General features: G+C 48.4%; 1 protein-coding gene and 1 long non-coding RNA gene across 7 annotated transcripts in view; one reads left to right on the top strand and one right to left on the bottom strand.

The window, feature by feature from the left end:
• Nucleotides 1-5116: 5116 nt before the first annotated feature.
• The window catches only part of sox5 (SRY-box transcription factor 5), a 78858-nt gene continuing 65857 nt past the window's right edge, over nucleotides 5117-18117 (top strand). Inside the window, exons 1-2 of one of the 6 annotated variants that reach the window (XM_052055353.1) lie at nucleotides 5117-5480; nucleotides 15788-15986. In XM_052055353.1, coding sequence (XP_051911313.1) covers nucleotides 15789-15986 — 198 coding nt within the window. In that variant the 5' untranslated portion in view covers nucleotides 5117-5480; nucleotide 15788. Of the gene's footprint in view, nucleotides 5481-7886; nucleotides 8080-15787; nucleotides 15987-18117 lie in introns of those variants that run through there. The other 5 variants (XM_052055352.1, XM_052055354.1, XM_052055350.1 and 2 more) reach the window with 5 other exon arrangements.
• LOC127593776 (uncharacterized) lies at nucleotides 5957-7152 on the bottom strand. Its single transcript, XR_007960503.1, has 2 exons — nucleotides 6282-7152; nucleotides 5957-6148 (listed from the first exon to the last, which is right to left on the bottom strand). It is a non-coding gene; the product is annotated as an uncharacterized LOC127593776 (long non-coding RNA).

The raw sequence follows: 18117 nt of genomic DNA, 5'->3' as shown, positions 1-18117 counted from the left end.
TTGTTTTTTTATTCGGTGAAAGTGAAATTGCCACGAATTCCCCACACAAAGGTTTAAAATTTGAAATAAGATTGTCCAGCTTCCCGCTCCCTTTTGCAGTCCCGGTAATATTGCATCTGCGAAAACCTAACTTGCGACGATAATTGCGAGTTGTTTGCGGGATGGTGTGCGAGGGATATGTGACTGTGCTAGTGTTAGTGGGTCTTTAAGGTTTGTTTACAGTCCGTCTCCCCGTGCTCCTGCTCGCAGTCGGCCCCTAATGCAGTACAGCTGTTCGGGTCCCCGTCACAGGGGCGTCCTATCAACGGTTTCATTGTAATGGACTGTGTGCGTGTGTGTTTTGTGTCTCCCCCCCCCCCCCCCCCCACCCTCCCCTCTTCCTTTTTGTGTCCTCATGGGTGTTTTTTTTCCCTGCACATTTATGGAGTAGCAAAGCATCCCTCGGCTTTCAACACAAGCGGCTTTGTGGCGGCTTTTGTCTCCCTCATGTCACCTTCCTTCCTTCGGCGCCGGGTGAGGCAACATATCAATCTTTTGAATCACCTAACAAGCGCCTTTTTGTTTCTGTGCAGGTGAAGCGGTCAGGTTTTTTTTTGTTTTTTGGCCCGTGATTTGCCTCGTCCTCATTACCGAGGAACACCTTAGGCCAAGGCTGGTTAGGACACAACCGCAAGAGTAGTGGACAATACAATTTCTGTATCTCATAGATAACGGGCAGCCTGGGGAACCCTTCTGTCGAGTAAGCTGTCGAGTAAGCATCACCCTGTCAGGTAGCATGGATTTAGACTTAGATTTCTTTGGGTTTGGCAAAGTAAAACTAAATAAATAAATAAATAGCGTATTAAAAAAAAAATCCTCATCTCATCCCTCGGGTGGTGTCCGTCCCTCATTCAGCTCGGGTCCTCTACCAGAGGCCAGGAAGCTTGAGGGTTCTGCATAGTATCCTTGCTGTTCCCAGCACTGCACATTTCTGGACTGAGATGTCCGATGTTCTGTTCCAACCACTCATCTAGTTTGGGGGTCACTGCCCCGAGTGCTCCGACCACCACAGGCACGACTGTCACCTTTACCTTCCAGGCTCTCTCCAGCTCCTCTCTGAGCCCTTGGTATTTCTCGAGTTTCTCATGTTCCTTCTTCCTGATGTTTCCATCACTTGGGACCGCTACATCCACTACAACGGCTTTCCTCTGCCCTTTATCTGTAATCACGATATCTGGTTGGTTCGCCATTACCATCTTGTCAGTCTGGATCTGGAAGTCCCACAGGATCTTCACTCTGTCATTCTCCACCACCTTTGGAGGTGTTTCACATTTTGACCTTGGGGTTTCCAGTCCATACTCCGCACAGATGTTTCGGTAGACTGTGCCTGCCACCTGGTTATGGCGTTCCATGTAGGCTTTCCCTGCCAGCATCTTACACCCTGCAGTTATGTGTTGGATCGTCTCAGGTGCCTCTTTGCACAACCTACACCTTGGGTCTTGTCTGGTATATCTGGGCCTCGATGGCTCTGGTGATCAAGGCCTGCTCCTGAGCAGCCAGGATGAGTGCCTCTGTGCTGTCCTTCAGGCCAGCCCTCTCTAGCCACTGATAGGACTTCTTGAGATCAGCCACCTCAGTTATGGTCCTGTGGTACATCCCGTGTAGGGGCTTGTCCTCCCATGATGGTCCCTCTTCCAGCGCCTCATCTTCTGTTCCCCATTGTCTGAGAGATTCTCTGAGTACTTCATCCGTTGGAGCCTTCTCCTTTATGTATTCATGGAGCTTGGATGTTTCATCCTGGACAGTGGCTCTCACACTCACTAGTCCCTGGCCTCCTTCCTTTCGGCTTGCGTACAGTCTCAGGGTGCTGGATTTGGGATGGAACCCTCCATGCATGGTTAGGAGCTTTCGGGTCTTAACGTCCGTGGTCTGAATCTCTTCCTTTGGCCACCTTATTATTCCTGCAGGGTATCTGATCACTGACAGGGCATAGCTGTTTATTGCCCGGGTCTTATTCTTGCCATTGAGCTGGCTTCTTAGGACTTGCCTCACTCGCTGGAGGTATTTGACCTTTCCTTGTTGCCAGTTCGAGGTTGCCATTGGCTTGTGGTATACCAAGGTACTTGTAGCTGTCCTCAATGTCTGCTATTGTTCCTTCAGGGAGTGAGACCCCTTCAGTGCGGACTACCTTTCCTCTCTTAGTCACCACCCGACTACATTTCTAAAGCCCGAATGACATCCCGATGTCGCTGCTGTAGATCCTGGGTGTGTGAATCAGGGAATCTATGTCCCTTTCGCTCTTAGCATACAGCTTTATGTCATCCATGTAGAGGAGGTGACTGATTGTAGCTCCATTTCTGAGGCGGTATCCATAGCCTGTCTTGGTGATTACTTGGCTTAGGAGGTTCAGTCCTATGCAGAACAGCAGTGGGGAGAGTGCATCACCTTGGCCACATTTGATGGACACTTGGGTAAGTGGCTTGCCATTGGCTTCAAGTGTGGTTTTCCACATCCTCATCGAGTTCGCAACGAAGGCTCGTAGGGTCCTGTTGACCTTATACAATTCCAAGCATTCAGTGATCCATGTATGTGGCATCGAGTCATAGGCTTTCTTGTAATCAATCCAGGCTGTGCACAGGTTGGTACGTCGGGACCTGCAGTCTTGTGCGACTGTTTTGTCAACCAGGAGCTGATGTTTGGCTCCTCTGGTATCTCTACCAATGCCCTTCTGTGCTTCGCTCATGTATTGATCCATGTGTCCACTTATCTTAGCCACAATGATGCCTGACATGAGCTTCCATGTTATGGAGAGACAGGTTATTGGCCGATCGTTGGATGGGACTGCACCCTTTGAGGGATCCTTCATGATCAGGATCGTTCGCCCTTCGGTTAGCCATCCTGGGTGAGTCCCAACGCTCAGGAGCTGGTTCATTTGTGCTGTTAGGCGCTCATGGAGTGCTGTGAGTTTCTTTAGCCAGTAGGTGTGGACCATGTCCGGGCCTGGTGCTGTCCAGTTCCTCATATCTGAGAGTCTTTCCTGTATGTCTGCCACTCTTATGGTAACTGGGTTCTGTTCAGGGAGGTTGCTGTGCTCCTCTCTCAGGGTCACCAGCCCATTGTGCACTGCTGTTATGTGCAACCTCCTTCTCCCATATGCCTTTCCAGTACCTTTCAGTTTCCAGTCTTGGTGGGTCAGCTCTGTTGTTAGGACCCTGCCACTGAGCGTACACTTTCGCAGGTTGTGTTGCGAACAGCCTGTTTATTCGTCTGGCCTCATTCTCTTTCGTGTACCGCTTTAGGCGACTGGACAAGGCTTGGAGCCTTTGTTTGGCAGTTTCGAGTGCTTCAGGTATGGTCATCCGGATGTACCTCTCGGGTATCGGCCTTTTCATCACACCTCTCTGGGCCTCCGTCAATTGACTCACATCTTTCCGGGCCGCCTTGATCTTAGCCTCCAACCGTCTTTTCCATGGTGGGTAATGTATCTCATGGCTCCCATGGTTGCTCTTATAGCCAAGCATCACAAGGTTCACTGATGCTGAAGCGTATATCAGCTCATTGGTTTCCGTGATCGTTACGGTAGGAATCGCCCTCAGTGCTGCATTCACACTTTCGATGAGACTTTCAGGTGGTACTTCACATAGCCGTTGTAATCGGTTTCTAGGCTGCCCAGCTTTCATTCCCGCCATGATCTTATCTTTCAGGTCAGTTGCTGCCTCGCTCAGCATTTCATTCATTGGGGCTTGCCTCCCAATCTCATCATCTGCATTCATTGGGGCTTGCCTCCCAATCTCTGGTATGACCTCCTCTTCTGATCTGGCAGCCTGGGGCCCTTCACCATGGAACCTGCATTGTACCTCATCAATCTGAAGTTGTGACAGCAGTTGCCGTTTATGGATGTTGGAACACTGAATTACTAGTTGTTTCGTGGTCAACCATGACTGTGGGTTTCGAAGTAACCATTTAGCCCACATTCTCTGCATGTAACCCCTCTGACTAGGGTTGCTTGAGTAGTAGCATTCCAACAGAGCCATGTTATCGCATCTCGTCCATCTCCGCTTTGTTCCAGTAGCCCATTTTTCATCAAGGTGCTCTGGTTCCCCAGCACCTGACGCAGACCTTGTTTGGCCGGGCGTCATTCATTTTATTGTCTCTCATCATTGTATGAGGTAGGTATTAGCATAAGGATCTTGCCCAAGGATCCACACTGGATGGTGTTATGTGCTCATTTTTCGAATTCGAACCACCGTCTCCCGTATGCCAAACCGATGCCTTACCAACTGAGCTATCCAGCCACATTATAATATACATACATACATATATATACATATATATACATATATATATATATATATATATATATATATTAATCGTTGAATGTACTTAGAAAGCCTGATCTTACACTGTGAAAAAAAACCCAGATGCGTTATAATAATACTTAAAAAAAAAAGAATCTTCACATTCTTGCCCAAAGTTTCCAACCGCCTCTTCTAAGGTCAACTATGCTTGTCTCGTGCATGAGTGAGGTTATCGTTTGTTTCGCAGGTTTGATTTATTTATTCATTCATTTATTTATTTTTCAGGGTCAAGGAGAGCTGCCGTTCCCAATCAATGCTCCGTTTTGTCGTGGAATGTGATTCAATTATTCGGGCCGGCAGTGTATTCTTCCCATTTGACCATGAATTAGATTAGGTAAATCGAAAAAGGAACGCCAGTGACTGTTGTTGACTTTGGCATTTTTCGCCTTGCGTGCACAGCGGAGAGCGCCATGGCGGGTCAAGTGCGGACGCGGGCTTTGTGGCATCGACGTATACCGTGTTTTTTTTTTTTTATGAACTACATCGTTGCGTATGGCGCTCGCTAATTAATTTCCGTTCGGGGCTGGGTTTTTTTTTTCTTCTCGATGACTCGAGTGATGGAGCTTGATTTGACCACGAAGTTGTCTTTTCGCTAACATCGACGTGGGTCAATTACGTAATCGCCGTAAAAGTGGATCTTCTCAAGGCTCGAAGGATATCCGCTCACACAGCTCGGAGTTGTAACGGCTGCCGAATGGCATCATCAAAACTGGCTCTGGCTTGCTTAACCTCTTTTTTTGGGGGGGGGGGCATGAATTGCCCCCCCCCCAAAAAAAAATTATGCCAATTTTTCTTTTTAAATCACACCTGCTGGAGCTTCATTATGCAATCCAAATTTCCGAGCTCTAAAAGGGGTTATTCACTCTAAGTGTACAGTGAATAAGTACAGTGACAGGACTGCCCCCCCTACCCCGCCCCCGCCAATCCAACCATTTCTGTGTGTGTGTGTGTTTAAGTATTACAGAAGTGGCAGTCTGTCAACTCCGCTTTCCTCTGCGCTCGCTGGAACAATGGCTGGATTGGCCGTGTGTGTGACACGCAGACCACACACTGCTAATAGTGAGTGACAGCACAAAGGGCTAAAAGCGGCGCGCACCCCCTGACGCACAACGTGTACAGTATGCACACCTGAGGACACAAAGGGTGTGTATTTGACTGGCGGAGGTTGCGTACTTGGTGTGTGCGTGCGCATGTGTGTGTGTTCATGCATGAGAGCGCCGGCATATGTTCCGTTGAAAGTGTTCAGCTGTCTACTCGTAAGCAAATCAAATACAGGCGGCAGAATCAATTGGCTCGTTCGGGAGGCATCAAAACAACAACAACAACAAAAAAATGTAGAAGGACGGACGGGCGGACCGACCGCCACGATGGCTTTTTATTTCAAAGTTGTGCTCTTGTTTGGGTGGGAAAAGTACGGGCTATTCATACCTTTCATAAACATGGCCTTGAAAAATGGAGGATGCTCAAAGCCCATGTCGGAATGAAGAGTCCCCCCCTCCCACCACCACGTTCCTGGCAAAAAGAAAAATCATGCTAATGCCACAGGTACGACAATAACTACATTCATTCAGACGAGCGGTTATGATGCTCGAAACCAATTTAAAAAATATATATATATATATAACCGATGCGAAAAATGAATTAGTCTTTGAATCGTCTCCCTATTAAGGAATTCAAGCTAGCATACTGTTGCCGATGAAAACCAGGTCACACCAGAATTAAAAGACGCCATTTCGGGAAAATGGAATAGCCCGTTGCTAGCTCGAAAATGTACCCGCATTTTTAGAACGATGCTTAGTGCCTCATCGTTGCTCACCGTTGAACCCCATCAGGCCTTTTCACACCTGTCGTTGGCATTCTCTGTGGTCCAAATCAGTTGATTGTCTGGTGGTCCTTGGTTTGGAACCGATTGCCTGTCCTTCCCCCATTGCTTGGTCATGAGACAGTTAAAAAAAAATAATACAAATTCCAAGTGTCCCCAAATGCGTCACAACAAACCATGTGACACTTTTATGACTCCCAAGAATGTAAACAGGAAGAGGATATTTTTTTGGGGGGGTGCTGTAAGGACTAGTAAGTGATAAGCGAATAGAGCAGGACAAATAAACACATCTTTGAAAGCTTTTATAACGATCTCACCGATGTGAACTTTCGTTCCCTTCACCGCTATCTAAACAAAACAAGACACCAAATATCCAGATCATTTTTTAAAAGGCTTGCCCGTTCACTATACGATCTAATCTACGTTGACGCAACCTGAAGTTATGTCACCGCATTTATTCTTCCAGAACGGTGTGAGCTTATCGCGACACCTCTCTTCATCCTGTTAGCCGCCGATGCTATCGCCGCTAGGTTCTCGCACGGGTTGCGCACGCGTCCGTCGGAAATTAAAAAAAAATATAATGGCAGTGGATGGCAACACACGTAAGGGTCCATTGTCGTGGTTGATGCGCAACTGTGATATTAAGATGAATTAATATAACAGAAAACAACATGTCTGTCCTTCTAAAAGTCGTCACAAGGTTAGGGTTAGCAATTTAAGCTAGGCCGTCACATGTAGAGTGGAACCATACTTTCAGTATTATCAATCATTCTTGAGTAGGAGATTTAGTTATTGTCGGGACTCCGAAAAGTCCTGTGCCAACATACCAGTACCCGGTCAAAATCCGTATCCACCAATTAGCAAAAGACAACACCACTCAAACATGTAACCTATTATTTGAAGACTTGTTCCTGTCGACGAGTCGTTGGTACCCCGTCATTAGAAAACGGGAAACGGGAATTCGAAAAGTGTTGCTACGGGTACTTTGCGATTCAAATAACAGCCCGGTTTAAGTCCTCTGACGACATACCCGGTCATTAGTGGATCTGGACTGTCAATTTGGAACCTGACATTCAAAGACTACTTCCACGAGACAAGAAGTTGCTACTTCTCCCTCAACCACTTGCTGCCTATGCGCAAAAGTCTCTCGCTCTTCAGAGCTCCACCGGTGTCATCTGCGGTCTGATCGTTTCCTCTCAATTTGCATCCTTTAATAGTCGCTTACGTGGCAGATTGAAATCGCGCAGAGAAAGCGACAGGAAGTGAAGACTTTTTATTTATTTATTTATTTATTTTGATGTCGCTTTGAATCCCGCACTAGCTAATGACGCGAAGGTGATTTAAAAAAAACAAGCCCCCCCCTTTCCCTTTCTGTCACCCATCCAGTTCGAGTGTCATCGCCGCTCGATTTGAAATGGGACGCAAGGAATTGTCATCCGAGTCGTCGTGAAACTCAAGGCTGAAGAGTTGAATGTGACGAACTGATGACCCCCCCGGTCAAAACTGACCCCCTTTCCCTCACCCGCACGCACACACACACAAACACACACACACACTTCCAGTGGACGAGCGCAAGCTGCTGGCCCTTTAAGTGCTGGATCTCACAGCCTACAGCCAGGGGAGGAGAAGAGGAGGGACAGAGGCACAGAAACAGAGAGAGAGAGACAGTGAGAGAGAGAGAGAGAGAAAGAGAAAGAGAGAGAGAGAGAGAGAGAGAGAGAGAGAGAGAGAGAGAGAGAGAGAGACTCAGCAGTGTGTGTGAAGGATCACTCCTATCCCGTCTTGTTGTGAGGGGAGACCTACCGAAACCCGTGTCCAGTTGAGATTTTGTGGGACTAGTTTTATGTTGTTGTTGTCGAGAGAGACGGACCCTTACTCCAGCATGCTCACTGAGCCTGAGCTACCTCAGGAGTGTAACAGGTACGTGCCCGACTCCCTCAACGCACACACGGACACACACACACGCTTCCGCGCGGATAAGTGAGATGCGGGGACGTAGTGTCAACTGAAGCCGAAAGGGCTCTCCGGATTGACAATGTGTCAAAAATGCAGAAATGAAAGCGGTATAGTGAGTTCTTCTGAGACAAAGTGACAAACGAACAAAAAAAACAAAAAACGGTTTGTGTGTGTGAGATAAACACCGAGATGTGTGTGTGTGTTTGTGCGTGTGTGTGAGTGTGTGAGTGTGTGGCCGCCCTCATCATCTCGCCTCCACTTTCATCACTTTATTTACATCTCACTTCCCCTTGTTAAGCCGGCGTGCGCGCTTCTTGTAAAAGCTCGGCGCACTTATCGCAACTATTACTTTCCTGCGCTTTGACTTTTGAACAAGCAACTTGAAACACTCTGATATTTTTTTTTTTCTCGTTGGTTTTCCACCTGATGCCACTTTAGTCATCCCGTCGTCCTGTGCAAGAAGGCTGCCGCGAAGGCCGGATTATATTCCGGTATTATAATACCCGCCGTTTTGACACACGCACACACACCTCGCCCGCTCTGTCCCCTCCGCTTGACTTTTATAGCATTACTAAGTCTCCGTCTGTTTTGGCCTCATGAGACTAATCTTTTGTTCGCAGATAAACAGTAGTCGAGAGGAGGCGGCGGCAGCGGAGGCCCCTCGAATTAAAAACACATTTAGGTGACGGTTCAGCGTCCCCCCCCCCCCCCCAAAAAAAGTGTTTTTAAAAAAAATAATAATCATCAAATCCGGGCAAAGTGATTGAGAGGCGGGCGAGGAAAATATAACAACGGCGACGGGAAGGAATTAAAAATTTAAAGGATTAAAGCGGGGGAAAAGCAGAATGTATGGAGATAACGTGCGGGGATTACAATGATTTAAGTGGGGAGCACTTTAAAACTCTTTGCTTTCCAGTAATGCACTCCATCACTGCACGGCCATGTGCGTGTGTGTGTGTGTGTGTGTATGTGTGTGTGTGTGTGTTCATATGTATGCAAGAGTCAGCATGGGGATATCTCCCACTCGGTGTGTGTGTGTGTGTGTACGCGTCTGTGTGTGTCTCGGGTTGGGACTCTTCAATGTGTGTGTGTGTGCGCGCGCTGCAGCCCGGCGATGCTCTCGGTTCCCGCGTCTCTGGAAGTGACTTCCATGTTTTTTTCCTCACGCTTCCTCCTCTTTTCACTTTTACACTCGCCACTTCTGCGCCGTTTGCATTTTATTTTTTTCGTTGGAAATCGAGATGGCAAAGCGGGAATTTAGTTTTTTTTTTCAGGGACGGAAGGGGCAAAGGTTTTTGAAGTCTGCTTAAAAAGTTACTCCCCCCCCAAAAAAAGGAGAAATAAAATAAAAAGTGGCCAAATTGACACATTCCTCTGTGATGGAGAGAAGAAAAGGTGGAAAATTGGTGGAAGGGGCAGGGGGGGGGGGTGACAGAAAAGTGAGAATGGTTCAAATAGTTTGGGGGGGGGTACGAAAAGAAGAGGGAGGGATTTTTCCAAAAAGCCCACAACGCCGCCTTTAACGAAGGCGGCGTTGTGGGCTTTTCACACCCCTCCATTTGGGCCCTCTGTTTATTAGGGTGCGTGTGAGTTTCCCAAAAAGGGGGGCCGGGAGGGGGGGGGGGGGGGGGGTTGCGCCTGTGACACATCCACACTTCGCTTGCCGAAAATTTCCCATGATATCTCGAGGTCCTTGAACATCACTTGCAATCCGCCAGTCTACCGTAACAATATTTAAAGGCACTGAAAGAGGATTTTAACGCGACCAAAGTGTCCTGGTATTTATTTAATTTTTTTTCTTCCAAATTTGCATTTTTGTCTATTTCTTTTATTTTACACAATCCGAGCCTCACGCGACGCTTTCAAAACTTGCTCCGTGTTTGCTTCATTTAAACGGGCAAGATTAAAGTGGTCAGTATGTGTGTGTGTGTGTGTGTGTGTGTGTGTGTGTGTGTGCAAAGAGAAGTAATTGAGTCTAGTGTCCGTGCTCTGCAAACTAATGCACAATTCTGCCCCTCTTCTCCTGTGGCCCTGTCCCGGCCTCCCTCACACACACCAACTTGCACTGGAGGCCATTGTCTGGGCCATATTGTCCCTCCCTGGAGAGTCTTGATAACCGTGTCTCCATCCGTGGAGGAGGAGGGGGGCGCCCCCCACCAAAAATTTTTTTAAATAAATACCAGTGGAGAATGCTAACCTCACTAACTAACCCCCCCCCCCCCCCCCCCCCCCCCCGCCTTTGGAACCCGCCACCGGGGTGAAGTCAGCTGACCGTAGGGAGGAAAAAAAACGAGCCCGTTCGGGGTTTGGATGGATGCGTGTGGTCACATGACGCTAGAGGGGGGAAGGGGGGAGGGGTCACATGGTAGGAGTTAAAGTTCAACTAAAATGAGGGGACTCCAAAAAGTCACTTGGCGATGTATTCATACGCCATCTATTGCCCCCCTCACCAACACCCCCCTCCCAATACACACGGTCCATCCAGTCTACAATAGGAGGCAGTGTTCAAGGTTCCGAGGTCCCTCCCAGAGCGCTACAATGAAGCCTCTGTCTTTCCAGGTAGTGTGTGAGCGAGCGAGAGAGGGAGGAGGTCAAAAAAAGTGAGGGACAAATGAAACAGAGCAGCTGTGGGTGTGTGTCATTTGCAGAATGAGCTCACATGTGTGTGTACGTGTAGTTTACGGGAGAGGGGTGGTGGTGAAAGGGTGGGGGGGGGGGCGGCTGCTGACAGTGAGACAAATGTCGCGACTCATGGATTGCTTAACAAATAGCAGAGCCCGGCGCAACAATGGAAAAAAAGTCGCTCCCTCGCTCAATAAACACCGTGACCGACCCCCCCCCCCCTCCGCCACCCGCCACCCTCTCCCCCCCTCGCAAACATCATGACAAGAAGGGGAGTGCATGCCTTCCACCGGATGCACTTTTCCCTCTGTCTGCCTCCTTTCAAACAACCCCCCCCCCCCCCCACACACACACACACAATCTTCCAGCCCCGCTTCGTCCCTCGATATTTTCCCACGCGCTCTCTTTCCTTGTCTGGACTTTGAACATGATGTGCCAATGTCGATTTTTCTCTCAATGTTCCCCTCGATATCGCTCCCTTACTTCTTTCGCTTCATGAATGGACACACACACCGAGTTGAGCACACATGACCGTCCCACTTGCGCGTGTGTGCGTGTGTGTGTGTGTGTGCGTGAGTGTGTGTGTGTGTGTGAGAAATTCAGTTGGTGCGTGCCCGCCTTTTGTGGCCTAACAGTGGGCCAGTTCCGTACCTCTCACACAGTGGACGCTTTGTGTGTGTGTGTGTGTGTGTGTGTGTGTGTGTGAGCAGTGACTTTGCTTCAAGTGTTCACCGAGGGGGGAAATCCAGCGTACATTGCTAAGAGCGCAAAAATGTTACAGTACAGTTATAAATAGTCAAACTCGGGACGCAGCGCCGCTTATTTGGAACGTCGGGATATTGCGATTGTCCTTTATGTTCATCATTGCCACTCGTTATAAATAGAGAGACAATTTCCTTGTGTGTGTGGGGGGGGGGGGGCGGGGGAGAGTGACCTTCTTACAAACAGCTGATTGTGTAAGGAGGGGCACAGTAAGTAAGACAACACCGGGGCCGCGAGGAGAGGAAATGGGCATAAGGGTGGTGGTGGTGGTATGCTTGACAGGGAGATAGAGATGTTGAGGTGGGATAAACGGGAAAACATTTGTTTAAATTCCCGCCTGAGGTGTCGCACGGCTGTAAACGTCGCAAAATGCCCCCAGGCTTAAATATGCCCCTCGGAGAATCAACTGGCAGCCAGGTTCCACAATCAGAGCAAAAACAATTTTTTTTAATCTTTTGGGATTCCTTCTCCACCCCCGCCCACCCCGCACGCGTCCAGAATGGATTGGACGGCCTTTGCTCGCGTCCCGGCAGAAATACGGCGTTGTAATCTAAAGCGAGGCTGTACATACACATTCACTTTACGGCGCGCGGAATTCTCCAGAGGCGGCTCCCACGCTCCCTTGAAAAAGGGGGTTAACAAGAGCAGTTAGCGCAGCAATGACGTTAGTGGCCGGCGCTCGACGTGTGCGAGCGTGACTTTTTGTTTCCTGTGCCTTCACGCGTGTGCGATGCGCTCCACTTTTTACGTCGTCGTTTCTTTTGCACAGCGTGTGTTCATAAGCCGGCCGTATGTATTTAAGCCTCGCGGCGGCGTGACGTGCCAACGCCGAGCAGCGCGATTACGGCCCGGAAACGGTTAACCCTGGCGCATGCGGCGATTACGCGTCCGGTTAATGGACACGCGTGCCCCCCCGCCCGTCCTGATTAGTGACTTACCAGCGGCGGACATATGCGATATGAGAGCGATTTAACGGAGGAGCCGCTAATCATCAAAAAGCCAAAGTGGGGGGAAAGCGGCCGCTGTAATCTGAGTTTAGTGTTGCCGTGCGCGCCGTCGCGTGCGTGCTGTCGGGGCGTCGGTGATTTGTAACAGAGGAGCACCAAAATATATGGGTTTTTTTTTCAAATATTCAATGCTTTAATCCGAATTTAGGTTTAGGGCCAAATTTGATCCTTTGGGATTTAAGGGTAGCAATTGAGTAGCATAATTTATAGGGGCCAAATTTGACTCCGTGGGGTTCTCCAGGGTTAACATTGTTTATTTTTAGTAGTTGAATATCACTGCAGCTTTATGTAGATAAGGTATGAGGTGGTCCTTTCATACCACCGTGAGCCTGATGAGTCGTGTGTTTGACATGTTGAGTGCAGACATTATGCTAATATTCTCAAAATTATGACCTGGGCCCATGCTGCCAATTTGTAAAACCAAAGAAGGGGAGTCCGGGTGGGGGTGAAGAAAGCGTCATCTGTGTTAATCCTCGCGTCACTCCCCGTTTTCAAGCGCTTTCCCTTCAGGTCTCCGGCGAGTTTTAATGAAGTCGCCGGCGTAACCTGCGAGCACAGCGTGCCCAATTGTGGAGTAATTCCACTTCAAAGGCGCAAAGTGGGGCGAAATTATGGGGAAGACGGTGGAGGTGGTGGTGGTGGTGGGGGGGGGCATTTTTATAGACGGAGAGGAGTTGCAAACGGGCTCCCCTCTGAGGAAGAAGTTTCCAAAGGAGGGAGGGGGAGGCTTCCTGGAGAAAGTCCTCACAAAAAGTGCGCTCTTGTCAAAAAATGTGATCAATGTCGCTACTGTGCTCTGAAGACTCCTGGAAAAAAAAATTCCTCCTTTTTCTGTGTGTCCCTATGGCGGAAAGTGTGTAAGGCGATTCAAAGGTGAACCGGGCCGCGCGCCTGCGTGTGTACATAGGGTTATGATTAGGCAGAGGTGCGCGTGGGACACAAGGGGACGTGTGTGCTTGGTGGGTGCGCGCCAGACAAAAGTCCTCAGTGTGAGCGAGTGAAAGGAGGTAAAGTAAACAGGCAGTGATGAAGACAAACCTGCAGTGTGGGGACCTCTGTTGTATGCAGGCATGTCAGCATGTCAGCATGCGTGTCTGCGCTGCGGTTTGCACAAGTGGGCCCAAAAACTCGCCGTTGGCTCTCGGCATCGCAAATATCCACGCACCCTTATCTGGAAATGATTCCGCTTTTTAATGCGCGCAGGTTTATCGCCGGAGTCTTTTGTCATTGACTTGTTCTGGATCATTTATGCCGTCTTGGTTATGCTGAGTAAGAACCACAAAGGTGGAACGGGCGCAGATAAAGAAATTGGTTGCATATTCCACCGCTTTTCATGGATCTGTGCCTCATTGTTGCACGTAACATTTGCTGCACTCCGGGATCCCAAAAAATGTCATTTGATGACATTTAAGAAAAGCTCCGTCAGATGTGAAGTCGCGTTTTGCGGTCCGAAGCAACAGGTGGTGATACAACCCCGAAATGGAAGGCCGCCTAAGCCAATCAGAAGCCCCTCCGGAGAAAGTCACCGCCGGAAATGGCGCAATGACTCCGTACGTTGGAGAAAAGACCAATTGTTTTGAACCATCCAGTTCACTTGGGTCCAATTTGACCAAGCGCCTTAATCTTGTTTCGGTAATGGTTTGATTCAATTCCAAATAAAGAATCGCATGGGGTCACGCGTTAGGACTGAAAACAAAGTCAAACACTGACTGAATTTGTCAACACACTTGAGGTCCTGAAAGATCACATGATCGGAAAGCGCGGATGTTGTCTCTGCGGCGACGTAAATTAGAGTCCCTTCCCCGCATTGCGTTTCGACCGTCGCTTTCCCCCCCACCCCCGTCTTGCTAGGCGCTAGCGCCACATTTTTTTTCTTTGCTAGCCGCGGGCGGGCGGCACACTGGAGATTGTTTGACTTTGGCTGTCATAAGGTAAATAAGCCATGAATTAGTAGCGGAGGCTGCTCCTCGGAGCAATGCCAGAGACACCGTCCAAAAGAAATCCAATAGAGGCTAATCAGTTTAGCGCAGACAAACGGAAAGGACGACCGGTGAGGAAATTGTCGTAAGAAAACAGCAGAAGCGAACTATATGAAAAGTCGGATACCTGTTGCTTATTTCGGCGAGTTCCTTATACACACACATGCACCCACACACAAGCCGCCCTCAATCCCCGACCGTGCGTTGCCTCTGGGAAGGAGACAGCCCGTTAGCTGCCTATTACCCAGGGTCATAGTCGCAGTGGCTTCAAGGCTGACAAGTGCATCTGAAAGCACTCAGCCGACGCTGAGAACCGCATTAAATTCTATTATTGCTGCATAGTCACTGCATCTCTATTCAACTGGAGTACGACGGAGGCAAATTTACCTTGCGAGGAGAGTTCACCTAATAGATGTGGCTTTATATCCTTTTGCTTCTTTTTCAAGGGAACAAAGCCACGGTAACAAATTGACACAGCGGGGCTCTTGTGTTGCTCACCCATTTTCCTCCAGTCCCTCTATTGTCCAGAGGTTTTCATAAACGCATATTATTGTCAGTGTTCATACTGTTCCCCCTCTCTCTCTCTCTCTCTTTGGCTCTGTCTCTCGCTTGCCGTGTCCATTATTTTCTTCCTGTTCCCACTCGGTGTCTGTCACTGAAAGCCCATTGTCAAGACGCGGTGATTTCCCGCACAATGCCAGTGCAAGCGGGCTTCATTTGCAGTAATGACCCCCCCGTCTTTTGAAAAAAACGTGAACGCAAACACACTGTAAAGAGTCGAGAGTGTGTTTGAAGAGCTGAAGGGCTTTTGCACCTGAATACAAGTCGTCGAGAAAGACGGTGATTTCGTTGTCTTCATATTTGAACCTAAATGTATGTTTTTTTTCGAATGATTGTCGCCGTTGGGGCTGCATATGAAATCATCCCGTTGGTCATTCATTTTATTTCCTGCCTTTATGTGCAGAGTGTAAGGAACTGATGGTTGAAGTCAACCTGTACATTTTTTGGCAGTATCGGAGTCGGATCACGGGGGCAGGCGCAAGCAGAGGTTGAGGTTGAAAACAAGTTTCTGGTCTCGAATTCTTGTCAGAGTGGAAATCGTTCGGGGTTGCTAAGATTTCAAGTCACTTCCAGATGGACACACATCATATTTTGAAAAGTACTTGTGGGGACCGGAAGACACTCGACTGCCCTCAATTTCTTTTTGATTGTCAAGCTACTGTCAAAATCCCAAGTAACCCATTTCTTCTCTGTCATTCTACCTTCCTTGTCGTCCTTATTTTTTTTTTTTTTGGCTACCAGGATGTCTTCCAAGCGACCAGCCTCTCCATATGGGGGGACAGATGGAGAGGTAACCATAGCAACCAGCAGACAGCGAGTGGAGGATGAGGAGAGCGAGGGACTGGGTGGTGTGATCCACCTCCCCCTGGCGTCCTACTGCAACAAGGTGTCCCCGCGCTCGCCCCCTTTTCGGACCTTGGACAGCCCCCCCAACAACACGGTAAGAACTTGGGAGTGGCGGAGAGCGTCCACCGTAGGTTGTCATCACCCCTGTCCTGATATTCCAGGGCACATACGTAGATCAGATTTTGTACATCCAAACGTAAGATGGAAAAATGGATGCTGAGGGCCTTAAGCGGCAAGCGTCAACATAATTGTTCAACTTGGATGCAATTTCCTTCTGGGGCTTTCCCCTGACTATTGGAAAAGAAGGTTGAGGGCTACTGTTGGACACCACACACTTTTGTTTTTCGCCATCATGTGCGTGCCACCAGCCGTGAGCCCGGAGCCCTTCTGACGCGCATTTGCGTGACTACGAAACGTGAGCCATAGCGGTGATTCACGGCGCGTGGGATGAAGTGTGACATTGGCCGTCGCGTCCCCGATGTAGGGTGGATGTTTACATGATGGGTTTGGTTACAGTGTCATGGCTCGGGCTCGGCCAGTCATCAAAAATCGGCCAAACCGCGCAATGATGCCCTCCCCCCTCCCCGTTAGCTCACACACCCTCTATTGAAAAAGATCCACCGTGTTGAATCAAACGTTTATCAATGGATGCCTTTGAGAAAATCGGTTCTTCACAGAGATGTTTGGTCTTTGCATTCTTGGATGACTAATCATGCTTGATGGAGTTGTCAAATTTTTTGGTTGTATTTTATGTTGCCTGTCCGTAGAGTATATTTGATTTAAGATTTGATACAAATTGGACAGAACTTTGAAGAAAAAATACAAGTAAAACCAAAGTGGCTTCATTACTGTGTCTTTTCAGACACAGTAAGTTTTTTTTTTTTTTTTTGTGGGTCTACTCTTGATAGACACGTCAACCAAGTTTTGCATTATGTGAAACTGATTTCGTGGGCTGACGTGTCTTTCTTTCATGGACATATAAAATGATCCGAAAATGGCTCAAATCAAATGCCAGACTTCAACCGTTGCTTCTTGAGACATTTTATTTATTGATTTTTTTTGGAGGGCTCCTCATGATCGCAACCGTTTGTCGACCAAGTTTCACGTTTTGACACCGGGCTCCAGAGGCTACATTTGGAAAAGGAAAAAGGGAAAGCGACCATAATAGGGCGAATTCATACAAAAATAACAGACTTCATGTAGTCATGGGTTCTCAATATTTTTTTTTTTGTGGGTCTACTCTTGATCGGCACGCTCACCAAATTTCATTCTGCTCATTGGAACTGCCTTCAGGGGGGCTTCATTTCTAAACTTCCTCGGCGCACAAACGGGTCTTTCTTTTGACTCCTGTAAGATTTGATATTTTGTGTGTGGGGAAAAGTTCTCGGCACGATAACATCCTCATAACTTTGTCAGGAACGTCAGGAACCGGACAATAAACATGAACCGCGGTGTGTTTTCCCATCTACGCTTAGCTGCGAGCAATATTTAGTGTGCGTCATCATGTGTCCTCGCCTATAAAACAAATCAACCTTTCCCCCCACCTCATGCTGCTCATACCAACCGTAAAACAATGAACAGGCGCTTAGCGTCTATAATAGAGAGCTAATTTTGTAATTAACCAGCTGATTAGGCAGCGGGCCCCTCCCGATTGTGGACTCTGCATGCGCTTGACAATAAACCAAAGTCCTGGGGGCCGTGAGTGCAGGGATCAGAAACGGAGATAAACGCGAGGGTTCAAGTGATTTGGGATGTCATCCTCCTAGGAAATTGATTCTTTCTCTTAATTTCTCAGCAAATGATCGACGAAATTCAACATTCTATCAAAGCCGCTGATCCCAATAACGACTGCCGCTCTCAAAGTGCCACGGTCGCACATTCTCTTGTCGGAGTGACACCGCCGAAACGCCTCCAGTAGTTTAATCTCAAAGCTGAAAAGCGACAAGTATTGGCGTGTGAGCTTTTTCCTCTCCAAAAAATTTTATTTTTCCTCTTCGTCTCCAAGAGGGTTTAGGGTGGCAATCCCTTCCGCCGCTGACTGTCAGCGAAACGTGGAGGGATACCGCGGGGAGTGGAGAGTTTGGTGGGCTTGAGTGGGGGAAGTGAATGGCTCTTTGGTGGCGAGCTGACTTGGAAGTGAGACGGCTTGGGGGGTCCATATGAGGGAAGGGGAGGGGGGCAAATTACAGCTTTATCTTGTCATCGTAAATTAACACGGGGACGTG

The sequence above is a fragment of the Hippocampus zosterae genome, chromosome 21 (assembly GCF_025434085.1).
Source record: "Hippocampus zosterae strain Florida chromosome 21, ASM2543408v3, whole genome shotgun sequence".
NCBI classification, from domain to species: domain Eukaryota; kingdom Metazoa; phylum Chordata; class Actinopteri; order Syngnathiformes; family Syngnathidae; genus Hippocampus; species Hippocampus zosterae.
This window is presented reverse-complemented; position numbering and strand designations above follow the sequence as displayed.